The sequence below is a fragment of the Choloepus didactylus genome, chromosome 3 (genome assembly GCF_015220235.1).
Source record: "Choloepus didactylus isolate mChoDid1 chromosome 3, mChoDid1.pri, whole genome shotgun sequence".
Classification (NCBI taxonomy): domain Eukaryota; kingdom Metazoa; phylum Chordata; class Mammalia; order Pilosa; family Megalonychidae; genus Choloepus; species Choloepus didactylus.
Window position 1 is genome coordinate 75,556,924 of NC_051309.1, and position 21,634 is coordinate 75,578,557.

The 21,634-nt window shown below is 41.4% G+C and overlaps 1 protein-coding gene across 1 annotated transcript in view; it reads left to right on the forward strand.

Annotated features, from left to right (window-relative positions):
• Nucleotides 1-21,634, forward strand: part of DCK (deoxycytidine kinase) — a 60,096-nt gene that overhangs the window by 34,647 nt on the left and 3,815 nt on the right. The window contains exons 5-6 of the mRNA XM_037829936.1: nt 15,931-16,046; nt 20,576-20,666. Of these exons, the coding sequence (XP_037685864.1) occupies nt 15,931-16,046; nt 20,576-20,666 (207 nt within the window). The remainder of the gene's footprint in view (nt 1-15,930; nt 16,047-20,575; nt 20,667-21,634) is intronic.

The following is a 21,634-nucleotide window of genomic DNA, read 5'->3' on the forward strand; positions in this document are numbered from 1 at the left end:
GTATTAAAACCAAAATATCCAACTACTTGAACAGTTTTGTTTTTTTCTGAGAAAACCTTTGGTGTAATAGCTAGTTATAGAAATTTAATGTTTATGCACAATTTTTTTTTGTGTGTGTGTGTCTCTATTTTTTTTATCTTCATTTTATTGAGATATATTCACATACCACACGGTCATACAAAACAAATCGTACATTCGATTGTTCACAGTACCATTACATAGTTGTACATTCATCACCTAAATCAATCCCTGACACCTTCATTAGCACACACACAAAAATAACAAGAATAATAATTAAAGTGAAAAAGAGCAATTGAAGTAAAAAAGAACACTGGGTACCTTTGTTTGTTTGTTTGTTTCCTTCCCCTATTTTTCTACTCAGCCATCCATAAACTAGACAAAGGGGAGTGTGGTCCTTATGGCTTTCCCAATCCCATTGTCACCCCTCATAAGCTACATTTTTATACAATTGTCTTTGAGATTCATGGCTTCTGGGTTGTAGTATGATAGTTTCAGGTATCCACCACCAGCTACCCCAATTCTTTAGAACCTGAAAAGGGTTGTCTAAATTGTGCGTAAGAGTGCCCACCAGAGTGACCTTTCAGCTCCTTTTGGAATCTCTCTGCCACTGAAGCTTATTTCATTTCCTTTCACATCCCCCTTTTGGTTAAGAAGATGTTCTCCATCCAACGATGCCGGGTCTACATTCCTCCCCGGGAGTCATATTCCACGTTGCCAGGGAGATTCACTCCCCTGGGTGTCTGATCCCACGTGGGGGGAGGGCAGTGATTTCACCTTTCAAGTTGGCTTAGCTAGAGAGGCAGGGCCACATCTGAGCAACAAAGAGGCATTCGGGAGGAGGCTCTTAGGCACAATTATAGGGAAGCCTAGCCTCTCTTTTGCAGCAACAGTGGCATGTCATTCTTTTAGTCCCTTCTCTGTTCTTCTCTGTTCAATGTTATTCTTCTTCATTATTTCTTCCTAACTTTTGCAGGTGCTCTCACTTATGACAGCTATAGTAAGGAAGTTGGCTTAAGCATGTCAAAGCATGTAGGCTTCATGAGGTGGAGCTTTGAGTATTTTAATTATTGTTGAATTTTCAGTGACTAGAACAGGGCTTTGGCACATAGTAAGAGCTCAGTACATAGTTGCTGAATGAATAGCAAGGTTGATGGAGGTCCATTTTCAGAAATCTTTTCATGGTTGTTTGTAGCTTCAATTGAGTGGGTATTAGAAGCAATAGTTTAGGAAAGACTCAAAGGACATTAGCCATTTTCAGTTAAGGGAGCTGTGATGGTTAGATTCATGTATCAACTTGGCCAGGTGACCTAGCTGTCTGGTCAAGCAAGCACTGGCCTAACAATTGCTGTGAGGACGTTTGAGGCTAGTTAATAAACCAACAGGCTGGTTTTTTAAATCATCAGTCAATTGACTGCAGTTGTGACTGATGACTCACCAAAGGGCATGCCTCCCACAATGAGAGAATGCAATTGGCTGGATTTGATCCAATTAATCAGTTGAAGACTTATAAGCAAGACAGACAGAGGACATTCACTTCTTCTTCGGCTACCCAGTGAAGCATTTCCTGAGGAGTTCGTCGAACTTGCCGGTTCGTTTCCTGAGGAGTTCATCGAACATGTTCGTCGAAGATCCCAGTTCATTTCCTGAGGAGTTCGTCGAAGTTGCCAGTTTGTTTCCTGAGGAGTTCATTGGACATCTTCCTTGGAGTTGACAGTTTGTTGATGGCTCTACGTAATTTGGACTCGTGCATACCCACAGTTGTGTGAGTCACTTTTACAATTTGATAATCAGAGACACCTCTCATTGATTCTGTTTGCCTAGAGAAACCTAACTAATACAGCTTGGTACCAGGAGTGGTTCTTGAGAAACAGAATCTTAAAATGGGCTTTTACAATTTGTTTTCTACTCTGATTAGATTCAGAGGCACTAATGACTATTTCCAATAATCAAGAGGGCACTGACAGTCCATGGCATGAGTTGGCAAAGGAAATATGCAAAATAGCACCATTTGATTCTCCTAATCATACTCTAGTACAAAGCAAGGCTCTGGGTGACAGTGTTTTTAACACCTTCATGGAGTTTTGCAGTATTAAGAGGTATAATGATGTTGGCTGGCTGTTCTTAGATACTTTGGATAAAGTTGTAAGAGAAAGGAATGAGCTAAAGGCTTCAAATTCAAAACTTAAATGCTGTATGACAGATGTAAAGGTTTCCATGTGTGCCCTGAAAGAAAATCTTATTTCCTGTGCCCGCAGACTGGAAGTTTCTGAAAACCAGACGCAGTCTCTCATTGTGCGAGTAGCAAATTTACAATGTAAACTAAAATCTCAACCTCTCAGGGTGTCTGCTGTTAAAGTAAAGGCATTGGTTGGAAAACAGTGGGATCCGGAAACTTGGTCTGGGGACATATGGATGGATAATAATGGCAGTGAGGACACTGGAACCCTGGATTCTGCTGGGTCATTGTTAGATTTACCTGTAGAGGGCTGTCCTGGGGAAACAGCTTCCCTACCTCCAGTCTGCCCTAAGGAGCCTGCCACCCAACCCCCAGCTAAGGAGATTAACCCTTTAGTGCCTGCTAATCCTGTAATCACCTCCCCTGAGGAAGCAGCCCTCACTCCTTTGTCTGGAGAGATTAATCCTGTTTTAAGAGATGAAAATGCAACAGAATGTCCTGAGGTGAATGGCTTGAGAGATAATTCTAACTCTTTTCATGACCCACCCCCACCACCAGTTTTTGCTTCAAGACCTATAAGTAGGCTCAAGTCCCAACAAGCCCCAAAGGGTGAGATACAAAGTGTGACCCATGAAGAGGTACACTATACTCCAAAGGAACTGTATGAGTTTTCCAACTTATACAGACAGAAACCAGGGGAATATGTGTGGGAATGGATATTAAGAGTGTGGGATGAGGAGTTGGGCAAGATGGCGGCATAGAGAGGAGTGGAAGCTAAGTAGTCCCCTGGAACAACTACAAAAAACCAGAAACAACTAGTAAATAATCCAGAATAACTGCGGGGGGACAAATGAGACCATCCATTCATCATACACCAACCTGAATTGGGAGGAATGCCTGAGAACACAGCATAAAATCTGTAAGTAAAACCTGTGGAACCAGGTCGGGAGACCCCCTCCCCCATAGCCCGAGCTGCAAAGCCTCGTGGTGCCAGAGAGAAGCTCTCTCCCAGCAAGCGAATACAGCTCAGCTGAGCTCCAGCTGGGGTTTTAAGTAGCGCATGTGAACTGCTCACTACAGGTACGCATCCCCAAAAAACAGACAGAGGCTTTGGGTGAGGACTGACCTTGGAGAGCCTTGGACTGGGTCTGAAGGGGGCTATCTGATTCTTTTTCGGCTCAGTGGAGAAAGCCCCAGTCATTTTCGGTTTCCAGGGCTGTGAAGCGGAGAAGGGTGGAGACAGCACAAGCAGAGAGCGAGACCATTGAAATGCTAATGACCTCCACCTGGGGGCTCTGTCTTCTCTAGGAGGAAAGGGGTGGGGCCCTTTCCATTCACAACCAGACCCCAGAGCCTGGGGGAACACAGCCACACCGCCTCACACCAGTCAAGAATTATAGGCTAACAGGTGTCACCTGCTGGGCAGAAAAGCACAGTGACCCGAGGCATCAAAGATTGGAGCAATTTTCTAAGACACACCCGCAGGGGAACCAGATACTGAATATTTCTTCCCTCTGGGACCTGAGCCTGTTCTGGTCTGAGAAAACCCGATTTGGATAACCAAGGAAACCATGCCTAGACAACAGAAAATTACAACCTACACAAAGAAAAACAAAGCTATGGCCCAGTCAAAGGAACAAACGTACACTTCAACTGAGATACAGGAATTTAAACAACTAATGCTAAATCAAATCAAAAAGTTTAGAGAAGATATTGCAAAAGAGATAGAGGCTGTAAAGGAAGAACTGGACATGTATACGGCAGAAATCAAAAGTTCAAAAAACCTACTAGTAGAATCTATGGAAATGAAAGGCACAACACAAGAGATGAAAGACACAGTGGAAACATACAACAGCAGATCTCAAGAGGCAGAAGAAAACACTCAGGAACTGGAGAACAAAACACCTGAAAGCCTACACGCAAAGGAGCAGATGGAGAAAAGAATGAAAAAATATGAGCAACGTCTCCGGGAACTCAAGGATGAAACAAAGTACAATAATGTACGTATCATTGGTGTCCCAGAAGGAGAAGAGAAGGGAAAGGGGGCAGAAGCAATAATAGAGGAAATAATGAATGAAAATTTCCCATCTCTTATGAAAGGCATAAAATTACAGATCCAAGAAGCGCAGCGTACCCCAAACAGAAGAGATATGAAGAGGCCTACGCCAAGACACTTAATAATCAGATTATCAAATGTCAAAGACAAAGAGAGAATCCTGAAAGCAGCAAGAGAAAAGCAATCCATTACATACAAAGGAAGCTTCATAAGACTATGTGCGGATCTCTCAGCAGAAACCATGGAGGCAGGAAGGAAGTGGTGTGATATATTTAAGATACTGAAAGAGAAAAACCACCAACCAAGAATCCTGTATCCAGCAAAGCTGTCCTTCAAATAAGAGGGAGAGCCCAAAATATTTTCTGACAAACAGACAATGAGAGACTTTGTGAACAAGACACCTGCCCTACAGGAAATACTAAAGGGAGCACTACAGAGTGATAGAAGACAGGAGTGTGTGGTTTGGAACACAATTTTGGGAGATGGTAGCACAACAATGTAAGTACACTGAACAAAGGTAACTATGAATATGGTTGAGAGAGAAAGATGGGGAGCATGTGAGACACCACAAGAAAGGAGGAAAGATAACGACTGGGACTGTGTAACTTGGTGAAATCTAGAGTATTCAACAATTGTGATAAAATGTACAAATATGTTCTTTTATGAGGGAGAACAAGCAAATGTCAACCTTGCAAGGTGTTAAAAATGGGGAGGCATTGGGGGAGGGATGCAATCAGCATAAACTAGAGACTGTAACTAATAGAATCATTGTATTATGCTTCCTTTAATGTAACAAAGGTGATATACCAAGGTGAATGCAGATAAGAGGGGGGGATAGGGGAGGCATGTTAGACACTTGACATTGGTGGTATTGTCTGATTCTTTATTCTACTTTGATTTAAGGTTATTTTTCCTTTTGCTGCTTCCTAGCTGTCATTTTTTTTGTTTCCTCTTTCTTTTGCGTCTCTACCTTCTTTGACTCTCCCTCCTGCCTTGTGGAAGAAATGTAGATGCTCTTGCTTAGTATGAGCAGAATGTTCAATTAGGATGAACTTAAATGTTTGGAAATGAACAGGGGTGTTGGTAGCAAGATGTGAGAATAACTAACAGCGCCGAATGGTGTGTGAATGAGGTGGAAAGGGGAAGCTCAGAGTCATATATGTCACCAGAAGGAAGTTGGAGGTCAAAAGATGGGACTGTATAAAACTGAATCCTATGGTGGGCAATGTCCATGATCATCTGTACAAATACTAGAAATCACTTCATGAACCAGAACAAATGTATGACAATACAATTAGAAGTTAATGATAGAGGGGCATATAGGGAAGAACTATATACCTATTACAAACTATATACTACAGTTAGTAGTATTTCAACATTTTTTCATAAACAGTAACAAATGTACTAAATCAATACTAGGAGTCAACAATTGAGGGGGTTGGTTAGGGATAGGGGAGGTTTAGAGTTTCCTTTTCTTTTTTTCTTTTTTCATCTTTCACTTTATTTCTTGTCTGGAGTAATGAAAAATTTCTAAAAATTGAACAAAAATTAAGTGTGATGGATGCACAGCTGTATGAGGGTACCCAGGGGCAAGTGATTGTACACTTTGGATCTTTGGATAATTGTATGATATCTGAACAATCTCAATAAAAATGAAAAAAAAAAAAAAAAAAAAGAGTGTGGGATAATGGTGGAAGGAATATAAGGTTGGATCAGGCTGAATTTACTGATATGGGCCCAGTAAGCAGAGATTCTGCATTCAGTGTTGCAGCTTGAGGGGTTAGAAAGGGTGTTAACAGTTTGGGTGGTTGGCTGAAACATGGATCAAAAGGTGGCCAGTATTACTAGAGGTTGAAATGCCAGAACTGCCCTGGTACAATGTGGAGGAGGGGATTCAAAGGCTTAGAGAGATTGGAATGTTAGAGTGGATTTATCATGGGAGACCTGCTCACACAGCCCTGGAATGTCCAGAGGACACACCTTTTACCAGGACTGTACGGAATAAATTTGTGAGACTGGCTCCATCATCCCTGAAGAGCTCTGTAGTCGCCCTTCTCTGTAGGTCAGATATTACTGTAGGAACTGCTGTCACTGAGCTGGAATCCTTAAACACAATGGGTATAATCGAGTCCCAAGTCGGTAGAAGCCAAGTGGCTGCAGTTAATCACCACAGACAAGGTGGGCATGGCTACCATAATGGAAAACAGGCTCAAAGCAGCAATCAAAATAATATGACTCGCAGAGACTTATGGTGTTAGCTAGTGGATCATGGAGTACCAAGTAGTAAAATAGATGGGCAATTGACTAAATTCTTGTTTGAAATATATAGGCAAAAGAATTCTAGGTCACGTGAACAAAAGTCTCCCTTGAATTACAAAAACAGAGTCACGGCCCCTTAATCAATACCCAGACTTGAGACAGTTTACAGATCCAGAGCCCCTTGAATGAAGGGAAGGCTAGGTACCCTTGGGGAAGGACCCTGTTACACTGCCAAAAATTTATACTGTTAATCTTCCTCCCAGCCTTCCCCAGGGGGACCTACAGCCTTTTACCAGGGTGACTGTGCATTGGGGAAAAGGAAATGATCAGATATTTCGTGGATTATTAGACATTGGTTCAGAAGTGACATTTATTCCTGGAGACCCAAAACGTCACTCTGGTCCACCAGTAAGAGTTGGGGCTTATGGAGGTCAGGTGACTCATGGAGTTTTAGCTCAGGTCCGTCTCACAGTGGGTCCAGTGGGTCCCCGGACCCATTCTGTGGTTATTTCCCCAGTGCCGGAATGCATAATTGGAATAGACATACTCAGCAACTGGCAGAATCCTCACATTGGTTCCCTGACTCCTGGAGTGAGGGCTATTATGGTGGGAAAGGCCAAATGGAAGCCACTAGAACTGCCCCTGCCTAGCAAAATAGTGAACCAGAAGCAATACCGGATTCTTGGAGGGATTGCAGAGATTAATGCCACTCTTAAGGACTTGAAGGATGCAGGGGTGGTGATTTCCACCACATCCCCATTCAACTCTCCTGTTTGGCCTGTGCAGAAAACAGATGGGTCTTGGAGGATGACTGTGGATTATTGTAAGCTTAACCAGGTGGTGATTCCAATTGCAGCTGCTGTTCCAGATGTGGTATCATTGCTTGAGCAAATCAGCACATCCCCTGGTACCTGGTATGCAGCTATTGATCTGGCAAATGCTTTTTTCTCAATTGCTGTCAGCAAGGACTACCAGAAACAGTTCACATTCAGCTGGCAAGGCCGGCAGTTTACATTCACTGTGCTACCTCAGGGTTATATCAACTCTCCAGCCCTATGTCATAATATTGTCCGCAGGGATCTTGATCGTTTCTCCCTCCCACAAGATACCACACTGGTTCATTATATTGATGATATCATGTTGATTGGACCTAGTGAGCAAGAAGTAGCAACTTCTCTAGATTTGTTGGTAAGGTATTTGAGTGGCAGAGGATGGGAGATAAATCCAACAAAAATACAGGGGCCTTCCACCTCAGTAAAATTTCTAGGTGTCCAGTGGTGTGGGGCCTGTCGAGATATTCCTTCTAAGGTGAAGGATAAGCTATTGCATCTGGCCCCTCCTACAACCAAAAAAGAGGCACAACACTTAGTTGGCCTCTTTGGGTTTTGGAGACAACATATTCCTCATTTAGGTGTGCTACTCCAGCCCATTTACCGAGTGACCAGAAAAGCTTCTAGTTTTGAGTGGGGACTGGAACAGGATGAGGCTCTGTGACAGGTCCAGGCTGCTGTGCAAGCTGCTCTGCCACTTGGACCATATGAGCCAGCTGAGCCAATGGTGCTGGAAGTGTCAGTGGCAAATAGAGATGCTGTTTGGAGCCTTTGGCAGGCTCCTATAGGAGAATCATAATGCAGGCCCTTAGGATTTTGGAGTAAAGCTTTACCATCCTCTGCATATAACTACTCTCCATTTGAGAAACAGCTGTTGGCCTGCTACTGGACCTTAGTAGAGACAGAATGCTTAACCATGGGCCACCAAGTTACCATGAGACCTGAGTTACCTATCATGAGCTGGGTGTTGTCTGACCCACCAAGCCATAAAGTTGGGCGTGCACGGCAGCACTCCATCATAAAATGGAAATGGTATATACGAGATAGAGCTCGAGCAGGTCCTGAAGGTACAAGTAAGTTACATGAGGAAGTGGCCCAAATGCCCATGGCCCCCACTCCTTCCACCTTACCTTCTCTTTCCCAGCCCATAGCTATGGCATCTTGGGGAGTTCCTTACAGTCAGTTGACTGAGGAAGAGAAGACTTGGGCCTGGTTTACAGATGGTTCTGCATGATATGCAGGCACCACCCGAAAGTGGACAGCTGCAGCACTGCAGCCCCTTTCTGGGATGTCCCTGAAGGACAGTGGTGAGGGGAAGTCCTCCCAGTGGGCAGAACTTCGAGCAGTGCACCTGGTTGTTCACTTTGCTTGGAAGGAGAACTGGCCAGAGGTGCATCTGTATACTGATTCCTGGGCTGTTGCTAATGGTTTGGCTGGATGGTCAGGGACTTGGAAGGAACATGACTGGAAGATTGGTGACAAAGAAGTCTGGGGAAGGGGTATGTGGATAGACCTTTCTGAGTGGGCAGACAACATGAAGATATTTGTGTCCCATGTGAATGCTCACCAGAGGGTGACTTCAGCAGAAGGTTTTGATAACCAAGTGGATAAAATGACCTGTTTGGTGGATATCAATCAGCCTTTTTCCCCAGCAACTCCTGTCATTGCCCAATGGGCTCATGAACAAAGTGGTCATGATGGTAGGGATGGAGGTTATGCATGGGCTCAGCAACATGGACTTCCACTCACCAAGGCTGACCTGGCCACAGCCACTGCTGAGTGTCCAGTCTGCCAGCAGCAGAGACCCACACTCAGTCCCCGATATGGCACCATTCCCCCAGGTGATCAGCCTGCTACCTGGTGGCAGGTTGATTACATTGGACCACTTCCATCATGGAAGGGGCAGCAATTTGTTCTTACTGGAATAGACACATACTCTGGATATGGGTTTGCCTTCCCTGCATGACATACTTCTGCCAAAACTACGATCCGTCGACTTACAGAATGCCTTATCCACCGTCATGGTATTCCACACAGCATTGCTTCCGACCAAGGAACCCACTTCACAGCAAATGAAGTGAGGGAATGGGCACATGCTCATGGAATTCTCTGGTCTTACCATGTTCCCCATCATCCAGAGGCAGCTGGGTTGATAGAACGATGGAATGGCCTGTTGAAGACTCAATTACGGCACCAACTAGGTGGCAATACCTTGCAGGGTTGGGGCAGTGTTCTCCAGGAGACTGTGTATGCTCTGAATCAGCGTCCACTCTGTGGTGCTGTTTCTCTATAGCCAGGATTCATGGGTCCAGGAATCAAGGGGTGGAAACAGGAGTGGCACCACTCATTATCACTCCTAGTGATCCACTAGGTAAATTTTTGCTTCCTGTCCCTGCAAGCTTAAGCTCTGCTGGTCTACAGGTCTTGGTTCCAAAAGGAGGAGTGCTTCCACCAGGAAACACAATAATAATCCCATTGAACTGGAAGTTAAGACTGCCACCTGGCCACTTTGGGCTTCTTATGCCTCTGAATCAACAGGCAAGGAAGGGGATTACTGTACTGGCTGGGGTGATTGATCCTGACTATCAAGGGGAAATAGCACTGCAACTACACAATGGAAGTAAAGAAGAGTTTTCCTGGAATACAGGAGATCCCCTAGGGCGTCTCTTAGTACTACCATGCCCCGTGATTCAAGTCAATGGAAAACTGCAACAACCCAATCCAGGCAGGACTACCAATGGCCAAGAAACTTCAGGAATGAAGGTTTGGGTCACCCCACCAGGCAAAGAACCACGGCCAGCTGAAGTAAGGGTAAGTGGAACATGGAATGGGCAGTGGAAGAAGGTCATGATAAATATGATAAATATGAACTACGGCCACGTGACCAGTTACAGAAACGAGGACTATGATGACATGAATATTTCCTCCTTGTTCTGTTATGATTGTTTGTATTTGTCTGTAAAGCAAATATCTTTGCTTTTTTCTCTGTCTTATCCCCTTATCATATGGCATAAGCTGTAATGTTCATTTTGAAGGTATGGTTTTAGGTGATGTGTATAACTGCCAAGTTGACAAGGGGTGGACTGTGATGGTTAGGTTCATGTGTCAACTTGGCCAGGTGACTCAGCTGTCTGGTCAAGCAAACACTGGCCTAACAATTGCTGTGAGGACATTTGAGGCTGGTTAGTAAACCAACAGGCTGGTTTATTAAATCATCAGTCAATTGACTGCAGCTGTGACTGATGACTCACCAAAGGGTGTGCCTCCCACAATGAGAGAATGCAATTGGCTGGATTTGATCCAATTAATCAGTTGAAGACTTATAAGCAAGACAGATAGAGGACCTTCACTTCTTCGGCTGCCCAGTGAAGCATTTCCTGAGGAGTTCGTTGAAGTTGCTGGTTCGTTTCCTGAGGAGTTCATCGGACATCTTCCTTGGAGTTGACAGTTTGTTGACGGCTCTATGGAATTTGGACTCATGTATACCCACAGTTGTGTGAGTCACTTTTACAATTTGATAATCAGAGACACCTCTCATTGATTCTGTTTCCCTAGAGAACCCTAACTAATACAGGAGCTTACTTAAAAATGTGCCCTTTGTGATGGGCTATAACATAGCTATTCTTGTTTTCATATGAAATTATATAATTTAGATAATTATAGAGCTATAATTGCTGTATAGCAACTCATTGAATTGTGACTTGAAAGTCTTCACCTTTCTGTATAGACCTTGTAGTGCGTAATAGGGAAGATACTGAGACTATGGAATTGTAACCCATAACAATTTTTGAAATTACCTATATAACTTTTAGAAACTCAAAAGGTTTATCTATATAATGCATAAGAATAACCTCCAGAATGACCTGTTGACTCAATTTGAAATCTCTCAGCCACTGAAACTTTGTTTCTTAATGTATCTTTTTATTGTGAATTTTAACTTTCAAAGTTCAGTTTCACAAATTGTTAGAGAGCAAATTTCATAGTGTCATGGGTCACAGTTCCACAACTTCAGCTATTTCCATTATTGTAAAATACAACATACATACAGAAAGGTGTTAATTTTTGATGTACAGCACAACAAGCAGTTGTATAGGTAATTTCAAAAATTGTTATGAGTTACAGTTCCACAGTTTCAGTTCTTTCCTTATTATGCACTGCATATATACTGTATATGCATATACAGAAAGGTGAAGGCTTTCAAGTACAATTCAACAAGTAGCTATAGAACAGATTTCAAAGAATGTTTTATTTTTATGTTTATTTTTATGTTTATTTTTATTTTGAAATAAATTCAAAGTTATATGAACAGTTGTGAAAACAATACTAGCCCCATACACAGAATTGCATCATATCCTGACCCCCCCTCCCCCGATAGCTCAGTCCACCAACTTTAACATGCTGTCACATCGCTATTTCTTTCCCTCCCTCCCTATCTATCATCCATCATCTATTGCTCTGTCTTCTGAACATATGAGAGTTACCTGCACACATCCTTGAACATACACTATAATTCATGTATATACTTCCCATGAACAAGAACATTCTTTTATGCAATTCCATTAAGCGCAGCTAAGAAGTACAAGAGATTCAACAATGATACAAAAGCTTACATTCTATATTTCCTTTTCCTTGTGTCTCAGCTGTGTCCCTTTGAGCCACCTGTCCTCTATCCTCCAATCCCATCCAAGTTCATCCTTAGCATTCAATTGTCATCTAGTTAGACTGTCTTTTTTTTTTTTCAGTTGTGGAAACATATATACAGCCTGAATCTTCCCATTCCACCCCCTCCCTAGCCTTCCATTAGTGGGATTAATCACATTTAGAATGTTGTAATGCTCTTTCCCACCATCCATTACTAGAAATTTCCCTTCACCTCAAACAGCAACCCTACACTCATTTCTTAACTCCCCATTGCCCCTTCCCCCATTTCTCTTAACCCAGACTCTACTTTTCATCTCTATGGTTATATTCTCTGATAATTTCTTTGTGTTTACTGTGGGGCTTAAAATTGACCTCTTAAATCCCTATCAATCTTGTTTTTCTTTGATACCACTTCACTTCAATAGGACACATAAACTATGTACCTATACTCCTTCATTCCTCCACCTTTATATAGTTGTCTAAAATTGCATATTTTGCATTGAGTTCAAAACCACTGATTTGTCATTAGAGTTTGTGTATTTTATATCATGTGGGAAGTAAATAGTGGAGTTACAGTTCAAAAATTATTGACTTCTATTTGTATTCCATTGTGGTTGGAGAATGTGCTTTGAGTATATTCATTTTTTTTTTTTTTTTTTTTTTTTCATTTCTTGAAGCTTGTTTTATGTCCCAGCTTTTGGTCCCTTCTGGAGAAAGATCTGTGATCACTAGAGAAAAATGAGTGTCCTGGTGATTTGGGATGTAAGGTTCTATATATGTCTGTTAAAATTCTCTATATCACTTTCTCCTTTCTTTGTTTCTCTGTTGGTAGTGCTCCCTTTAGAATCTGAAGTAGGGCAGGTCTTTTATTGGAAAAGTCTCTCAGCATTTGTTTGTGAAAAATGTAAGCTCTCCCTCAAATTTGAAGGAGAGTTTTGCTGAATAAAGTATTCTTGGCTGGAAATTTTTCTCTCTCAGAATTTTAAATCTGTCATGCCACTGCCTTCTCGCCTCCATGGGGGCCACTGAGTAGTCACTACTTTGTCTTATGTTGTTTCCTTTGTATGTGGTGAATTGCTTTTCTGTTGCTGCTTTCAGAACTTGCTCCTTCTCTTCAGTATTTGAGAGTCTGATCAGAATATGTCTTGGAGTGGGTTTATTTGAATTTATTCTATTTGGAGTTCGCTGGGCATTTATGCTTTGTGTATTTATATTGTGTAGAAGGTTGGGGAAGTTTTCCCCAACAATTTCTTTGACTACTTTTTCTAGACCTTTACCCTTCTCTTCCCCTTCTGGGACACCAATGAGTCTTAAGTTTGGACGTTTTATTTTATCTATCGTATCCCTGAGATCCTTTTCGAGTTTTTCAATTTTTTTCTCCATTCTTTCTTTTGTTCTTTCATTTTCTGTTCTGTGGGCTTCTAGGACACTAAAATGTTCAGCTTCCTCTAGTCTTGTATTCTGACTATCCAGAGTCTTTTTAATTTGGCCAACAGTTTCTTTTATTTCCATAAGATCTTCCTTTTTTTTATTTACTCTTGCAATTTCTTCTTTATGCTCTTCTAGGGTCTTCTTTATGTCACTTATATCCTGGGTCATGGTCTTCTTGATGTCCTTTAAATCCTTTGCCATGTTTTCATTCCTTGATTGTAGTTCTTTGATTAATTTTGCGAGGTATCTTCCGATATCTTAATTTGTGTGTTTAGAGTTGGATTCTCCATATCGTCTGGTTTTATCATATGCATTAAGATTTTCTGTTGTTTTTGGCCTCTTGGCATTTGTTTTGCTTGATAGGGTTCTTTCAAGTTGTAAAAAAGAAAAGGGATATCGATCTAATTTTTCAGAAACACAATTTGGTGACGTACACTTTCTCCAACTAACCAGTAGATGACGTCTGTGAGTCACCTATATCCCTCAAGTCAGTTCTCAACCTTGTTCCTGCGGTGTGTGGGGAAATGATTCTTGTGGGTTCAGTTGGAGAACTCAATTTGGGTGTTGTTGCTGGAGCCGTCCACCCTGAATGTGGGGCGTGTGTACAGGTGGCCAGGGAGGAAGGGCACTTTTAATGTTCAAATCCCCCAGGTTCCCGGAGATTCAAGGCCGCCGCAAGAATCTAAGCCTTCATTTCAGTTCAGCCCCAGACCCTCTCTCTCGCTGGTCCACAAACCACCGGACTTCGCGCAGTGTCCCTGGGTTCTCCTAGTGGGTCCCCCCTCCCAGCCACGATCCTCCAGGAGCTCAGCCAAGGGAATGCCGTGCTACGTCACCACTGCGCGCCGTCCCTCAAGGGAAGCCCTGGGCCGCCGGGCTGTGCGGCGGCGCGCTACCAGCCTGAAGCAAAAATGGCCGAACGGGGCGTCTTAGCCCCCCTCCTCCTCGCACAGTTCCTCCTTCCCAGCTCCGGGACAACCAGCTGGGCTCTAGGCTGTGGGCACGGCCCCGGGCAGGACTTTATCCAGCCCTCCGGGGGGCCAGCTGCTAGCCATGGGGTTTCTTTCTGCTTCCGGCTCTCCCCTCCATTCCCCCGGACCCAAGGGTATCTGCAGCAGGCTATCTTCCCGGCCAGACACTGAGAGGCCAGCCTAGCCCCCTCTTGCTATGTGTTACTGCGTGGTTCCCACAATTGCAGCTGCAGCCGCTCCTGGGTTTTTCCCTTTTTTTTTTTTTTTTTTTTTTTTTTTTTAAAGAGCCAGCCAGTTTCCAAATGCTGAACCCTGGCTTCCCCAGATCGCTGCACAGCTGCGGGTCTTCCAGCCATCTTACTCACTCGTTTCAGAATGCAGACTCCTGGTTTCACCAAGTATACGGCCCCTCTGGAGCTAGGAGCCCTCGTCTAGCTGGCGCATCGCTGTAACTGGTATTCTGGGTCACTTTCTGGTTTTTACCTAGTGTTTTTCACGGAGGCGTTTTTTTGCCCTGTCTCAGCTAGCCGCCATCTTAGTTTCTCCCAATGATGGGAATTTCTATTCCGACTTTATATTGATAAACTAGGAATAACTGGTTGATGATGTAGTGACAAGAATCTTCCGTGGGCATGGAAATCTAGGCGTAAAAACTGGTTCCCATGAGAGACTGCTCTTTTGGCACGCTGGTGTTTTTGGTGTAATGAATCCACATCATAAGATAATCCTTCATAATGTCTAATGTATTTATTTAAAGGATTTCCATACTGACCCCGGCGCCCGCGGAGCAGACTGGAGAGATGGAGCCACCGGCCTGGGCTACCCGGCTCTCACCTGGCAACCTGGATGTCCCAACTTTCCTTCCCTGAGAGGCACCCCCTGCCTCCTCTGCCACCGGCGCAGTGAGGGGCGGGGAAGGCCTAGCCGGAGGCTTAGAGCCTCCTTGGCCCGCCACTGAAGGGAACATGGTCACGGTGCGGGGGACAATCTCAAAGAATGTTACTGATTACAGTTCTACCATATCATTTATCTCCTGCCAGCTATTCCAGCACCCCAGCATCTAAAAAATATATATATTTATATAAAGTGTCAGTATTCATAGACCTTTGTTAACTCTTGTTTGTTGCTACCCCTTCCTCTCACTTAATCTCTTTCTCCATCTTCAGGGCAGTGACCACCCCAACTTTGAAAGGTGGTGTTGGCAGTATGGGGAAGGGGGCTGCATCTGGTGGTTGTTTCATTTCTCTTTCCTTTTTTGATCCATAAGGCTTTCTCAATCCTATGATGCCAGGTTGAGGCTCATCCCCAGGAGTCATGTGTTTTTGACTTATTTTTGAAAGTACTGCTTAATTTAGAGTCACTAAGTGGCAATGAAAAATACAAGAAGGGAAAAATGTACTATTCAGATTTTCTAGAAGGAATAATTAGAGATTTTGGCTAGCTTAAGTTAAGGAGACACTGGGGAAGAAAATTTTTATTTTAATGGCAGCAGACGAGAATAATTGTTCCCTCCTCTTTCCCCCTTTCTTATCGCTTTACTTTTAGAAATGCTTGAATAGAATATATTTACGAGGAAGAAATGAAGAACAAGGCATTCCTCTTGAATATTTAGAGAAGCTTCACTATAAGCATGAAAACTGGCTACTGAATAGAACATTGAAGTAAGACTTACTTATTCTTACTTAGTATTCATTTTTAGTTCCTTTATTGATTTAATGTAAAATTTAGAAATTGTGAATCGCACCATGTGAAAAATTTCATTTTCATTCATTTTGTTTATCGGCATTGTAGCATCTCCCAGAATTAGGTGTCAGTTTGGATTCTTTCGATTGCAATGAGATTCTGATTCCTTACTGTTTTTATAACTAGTATTCTCAGTAGTATTTTCTGTCTATATACAGAATTTTACGTTAGGTGACAAAATAGGACATATACATTATTTAGGTACTTTCAGAGAGATTTTAAGATAATATTATTCAAATTTGTTTCTTATACTGTGACTAGGGAAGTCGTATAATCTAGTTAAGAGCACTGACTTGGTCATTTATCAAATCTTGGTTAATATCTAGTCTAACTTATTAGTGTGCAACTTTGGACAAGATCTGAGCCTCAGAGTGACCTCTTTAAGCCTTAGTTTTCTCATCTTTAACTGCAAAAATTCCCACTTTATGGTGTGTATGTGTGTGTGTATGTTTATTTTAAACTTTTTATTTTGAAATAGTTTCAAAGTTACAGGACAGTTACAGAAATAATCTTTCTATCTGTCAATCCGTCTATCTGTCTGTCTATTTAGCAGTCCATTTTCTGAACACTTGAGTGTAGGTTTGTACATCATGCACCTTTAACTCTTAATACTGCCATGTACATTTCCTAAGAACAAGCATATTCCCCTATGTGTCCACCTCAAGTGCAATTATTGAGTTCAAGAAATTTAACATTAATATAAAGCCTATAGTCTATATTCCACTTTTTTTATATGTCACAGTGATTTCCTTTTTTTTTTTTTTTATTTTTTTTTATTGAGATTGTTCACATGCCATGCATTTATCCAAAGACCCAAAGTGTACAGTCATTTGTCCCTTGGTACCATCATACAGCTGTGCATTCATCACCACAATTAATTTTTTTTTTAATATTTAGAACCTTTTCATTACTCCAGAAAAGAAATAAAGACAAAAAAAGGAAACTCGAATCTTCCCATACCCCTAATCACCCCCCCTCCATTATTGACTCATTGTATTGGTATAAAACATTTGTTATTGTTGATGATAGAAGGTTAAAACACAACTAACTGTAGTATATAGTTTGCAATAGGTATATTTTTTCCCTTTATGCCCCTCTATTATTAACTTCTATTCATAGAGTCATATATTTGTTCTGGTTCATGAAAGAGATTTCTAATATTTGTACAGTTAATCGCGGATACTGCCCACCATAAGGTTCACTGTTTTATACATTGCCATCTTTTAACCTCCACCTTTCCTTCTGGTGACATACATGACTCTGAGCTTCCCCTTTCCACCACATTCACGTACCATTCAACACTGTTAGTTATTCTCACAATGTGCTACCATCACCTCTGTTCATTTCCAAACATTTAAGTTCAACCTCGTTGAACATTCTGCTCATAGTAAGAAACCACTCCCCATACTTTAGCCTCGTTCTATATCCTGATAACATATTTCCTGTCTATAAGTTTACATATTATAATTAGTTCGTATCAGTGAGACCCTGCAGTATTTGTCCTTATGTGTCTGACTTAGTTCACTCAATATAGTGCCCTCAAGATTTCTTCATCAACTCATTTTTTTAAGAGGTTTTGTTCACACCATATATTCCATCCTAAGTAAACACTCTGTAGTTCCCTGTATAGTCACATATTTATGTATTCACTACCCTCACTCCTATCTATATAAGGACATCTCCATTTCTTCCACAAAGCAGGAGGAAGAGTCAAAGAAAGTAGAGACAAAAGAAAACAAAAAAGAGAGGAAAAAAAACAAAAAACAAAAAAACAAACAAACATGACCACTATGAAGCAACAAAAGGAAAGACAGCATTAAACTGAAGTAGAATAAAGAGTCAGACAACATTACTAATGCCAAGAGTCCCATACCCCTCTCTTATTCCCCACTCTTGAATGCATTTAGCTTTGGTATATTGCCTTTGTTACATTATAGGAAGCATAATACAATGTTTCTGTTAATTATAGTCTCTAGTTTGCATTGATTATATTTTCCCCCTAGTATCTCCCTATTTTTAACACCTTGCAAGGTTGACATTCATTTGTTCTCCCTCATGAAAAAACATATTTGTACCTTTTATCGTAATTGTTGAGCACTCTAGGTTTCACTGAGTTATACTGTCCCAGTCTTTATCTTTCCTCTTTCCTTTTGGTGTCCCACATGCTCCTAACCTTCCTCTTTCAACCATATTCACAGTCATCTTTGTTCAGTGTACTTACATTGCTGTGCTACCATCACCCAAAATTGTGTTCCAAACCTCTGACTCCTGTCTTTTTCTATATCTCTGTAGTGTTCCCTTTAGTATTTTCTGTAGAGCAGGTTTCTTGTTCACAAATTCTGTCATTGTCTGTTTCTCAGAGAATATTTTAAATTCTCCCTCATATTTGAAGGACATTTTTGCCAGATATAGGATTCTTGGTTGGCAGTTTTTCTCTTTCAGTATCTTAAATATATCACACCACTTCCTTCTTGCCTCCATGGTTTCTGCTAAGAAATCCACATGTAGTCTTATCAAGCTTCCTTTGTATGTGATGGATCGCTTTTCTCTTGCTGCTTTCAGGATTCTCTCTTTGTCTCTGACGTTTGATAATCTGATTTTTAAGTGTCTTGGCGTAGGCCTATTCAGATCTATTCTGTTTGGGGTATGCTGGGCTTTTTGGATCTGTAATTTTATATCTTTTATAAGAGATGGGAAATTTTCATTGATTATTTCCTCTATTATTGCTTCTGCCCCTTTTCCCTTCTCTTCTCCTTCTGGGACACCCATGACATGTACATTCATGCATTTCATTTTGTCATAGAATTCCCTGAGATGTTGCTCATATTTTTCCATTCTTTTCCCTATTTGTTCTTTTGTGTGTAGATTTTCAGGTGTCTTTTTCTACAGTTCCTGAGTGTTTTCTTCTGCCTCTTGAAATTTGCTGTTGTATGTCTCCATTATGTCTCTCATCTCTTGTGTGGTGCCTTTCATTTTCATAGATTCTGCCAGTTGTTTCTTCTAACTTTCAATTTCTACCATATATATGCCCACTATTTTCTTTATAAGCCTTCATCTCTTTTGCTGTATCTTCCCTAAACTTTTTGAATTGACTTAGCATTAGTTGTTTCAATTCCTGTATCTCAGTTGAGGTGTAAGGTTGTTCCTTTGACTGGGCCATACTTTGTTTTTCTTAGTGTAGGTTGTAGTTTTCTGTTGTCTAGACTCTGGTTTCCTTGGTTACCCCAGTCAGGTTTACCCAGACCAGAACAGGCTCAGGTCCCAGAAGGTGGAAATATTCAGTATCTGGTTTCCCTTAGAGTGTGTCTTAGGAGATTGATGCACCCTGTGAGGCCTCAAGCTGCTGTGCTTTTCCTAACCTGCCCAGCAGGTGTCACCTGTCAGCCTGTAGCTCCTGACTGGTGTAACGAGGTGTGGCCCCTTGGGGTCTGGTTCTGAATGGCAGGTGCGTAGTAGAGCTGGGTACCACCTCTTTCCTCTTAGGGAAGATACCCCTCTGTAGGGAGATTTCATTTGCATTTAAATACAAACTTTGTTTCTCTGACTCTGCTGTCTCTACCCTTGTCTGGGTCAGAGCACTGTGAGCTGAAAATGGCTGACGCTTTCTCCCCTGAGCCACTCAGGTTGAGAGAGAGAAAAAGGGACAGAAAGCCCCTTTTCAGGGTCAGTCCACAGCCCCTAGTTTCCCCCTTTGGCCACAGATAGCACCTAGTCCCCTGGCTCCCCCTCTTGAGACAGAGAAGTCCCCTGGCTCTTTAAGGTGAGTCGTCACTAAAAGCCTCTTTCTACTTGTTGGGGATTTGCGGCGTGCAGTCCACGTTTGCCAATTAAAACCCCAGTTGGAGCTGAACTGAGGTATATTCGCTTGTTCAGAGATTGCTGCTCTATCACAGCGAAGCTTTGCCGTTCGGGCTGCTATGGGGGAAGGGGGCTCCCAGCTTGGATCCTCAGTTTCTTCTCACAGATTCCATGCTACGGTCTCAGGCATTCCTCCTGGTTCAGGTTGATGCACGATGTGTGTACAGTCACGGTCATCCCCCAGCAGTTATTCCAGATCATTTACTAGTTGTTCTTGGTTGTTTATTAGTTGTTCCATGAGAACTAACTAACTTCCACTCCTCTCTATGCTGCCGTCTTCTTCCCTCTCTCACTGATTTCCTTTTGATCCTTCTCCCTTGTTAGATCTCATCCAGGATCGTGTATTGTCTTTAATTGTCATATGGTATGTTTTTGAGGCGAAGCACAAACCTCAGTGCCTAGTTATGTATATTTTTTATCTGAGATTTTTAGCTACTTGTAAAATCTAGGTGGGAAAGAAGGGGCTCATAGCTGAAGTGCTTGCAAGATAACTTTAGTATAAAGTGATCGACAACATTGTAGTGTTCCAATGATATAAAAACGAGTTTTACTCTTTTGCTTATTGCTTTGTTCATCTCTCTTTAAACAGAACCAACTTTGATTATCTGCAAGAGGTACCTGTATTGACACTGGATGTTAATGAAGACTTTAAAGACAAACATGAAAGTCTGGTTGAAAAGGTAGACTTAGACAAAGACTAAAAAATAATATGTGTTTTGTCTAATCTAAAAAAAGTGTGCCAAGTTGTGAGGAACCACTTTTCTAACAGACAAGGCTACGTAAAGTTATATTGAGACAATCCAGCATTTTAAAGGGCTTGAGACTGTTTAGAATCTAATACTGACATCAAATTCTAGGTTTGTGGCCTTAGCTAAATTTAAGAGTTTCTTTATCCTATAATTCTTTTGTCTGTAAGAGAGGGATAATCACGCTAAGAAATGTTTTTTCTCATCCCCTTCTCTGCTTTTTCCTTTTTGCCTAATTTTAGAGTCATTGTCTTAATCAGAGTTAATCTATCCACTTGGTGCTTTCAGAGTTAACCATGTTCTATTAAGAGAGTGGTACCCATATTGACTGGGAGATAATCTGTTGAGAGAAATTAGTAATAGGGATTGTATAAGGAAAATCTCTATATCCCTACATCCATTTTAATAAACTTTGAGATCTAAGATTTAAAGAAAAAGACACAATTACTTTTTTAGTCTTGAGAGAAATTTGATTTTTCCTTTCTCCTTTCACAGAATGTCTGCTGTTTACATTCATAACATATATCTCAAGAATTTTGAAAATCTCAACTTTTATAGATAACTACTCTAACGTATACTTGTTTCTTCCATGACATAAAATAAAGCATATCTGGAAAATTCATGTATCTTCTTCATACTATTAAAATATAGTGTAGAATTCACTTAACAAAACTATTAAAATAAATGAAATTAAATCAGCAATTGTATTACTAACAGCCAAACATAAATGTAACTAAATCCGTAAAACCACTTTTTTTAAAATGTAGTATCCTGTATATAAAATGCAAAATTTCCTATTTTAACCATTTTTAATGGTATACTTAAGTGATATTAATTACTTTCACAATGTTGTGCTACCATCACCACCATCCATTTCTAAGATTTTTTCATGACTCCAAATA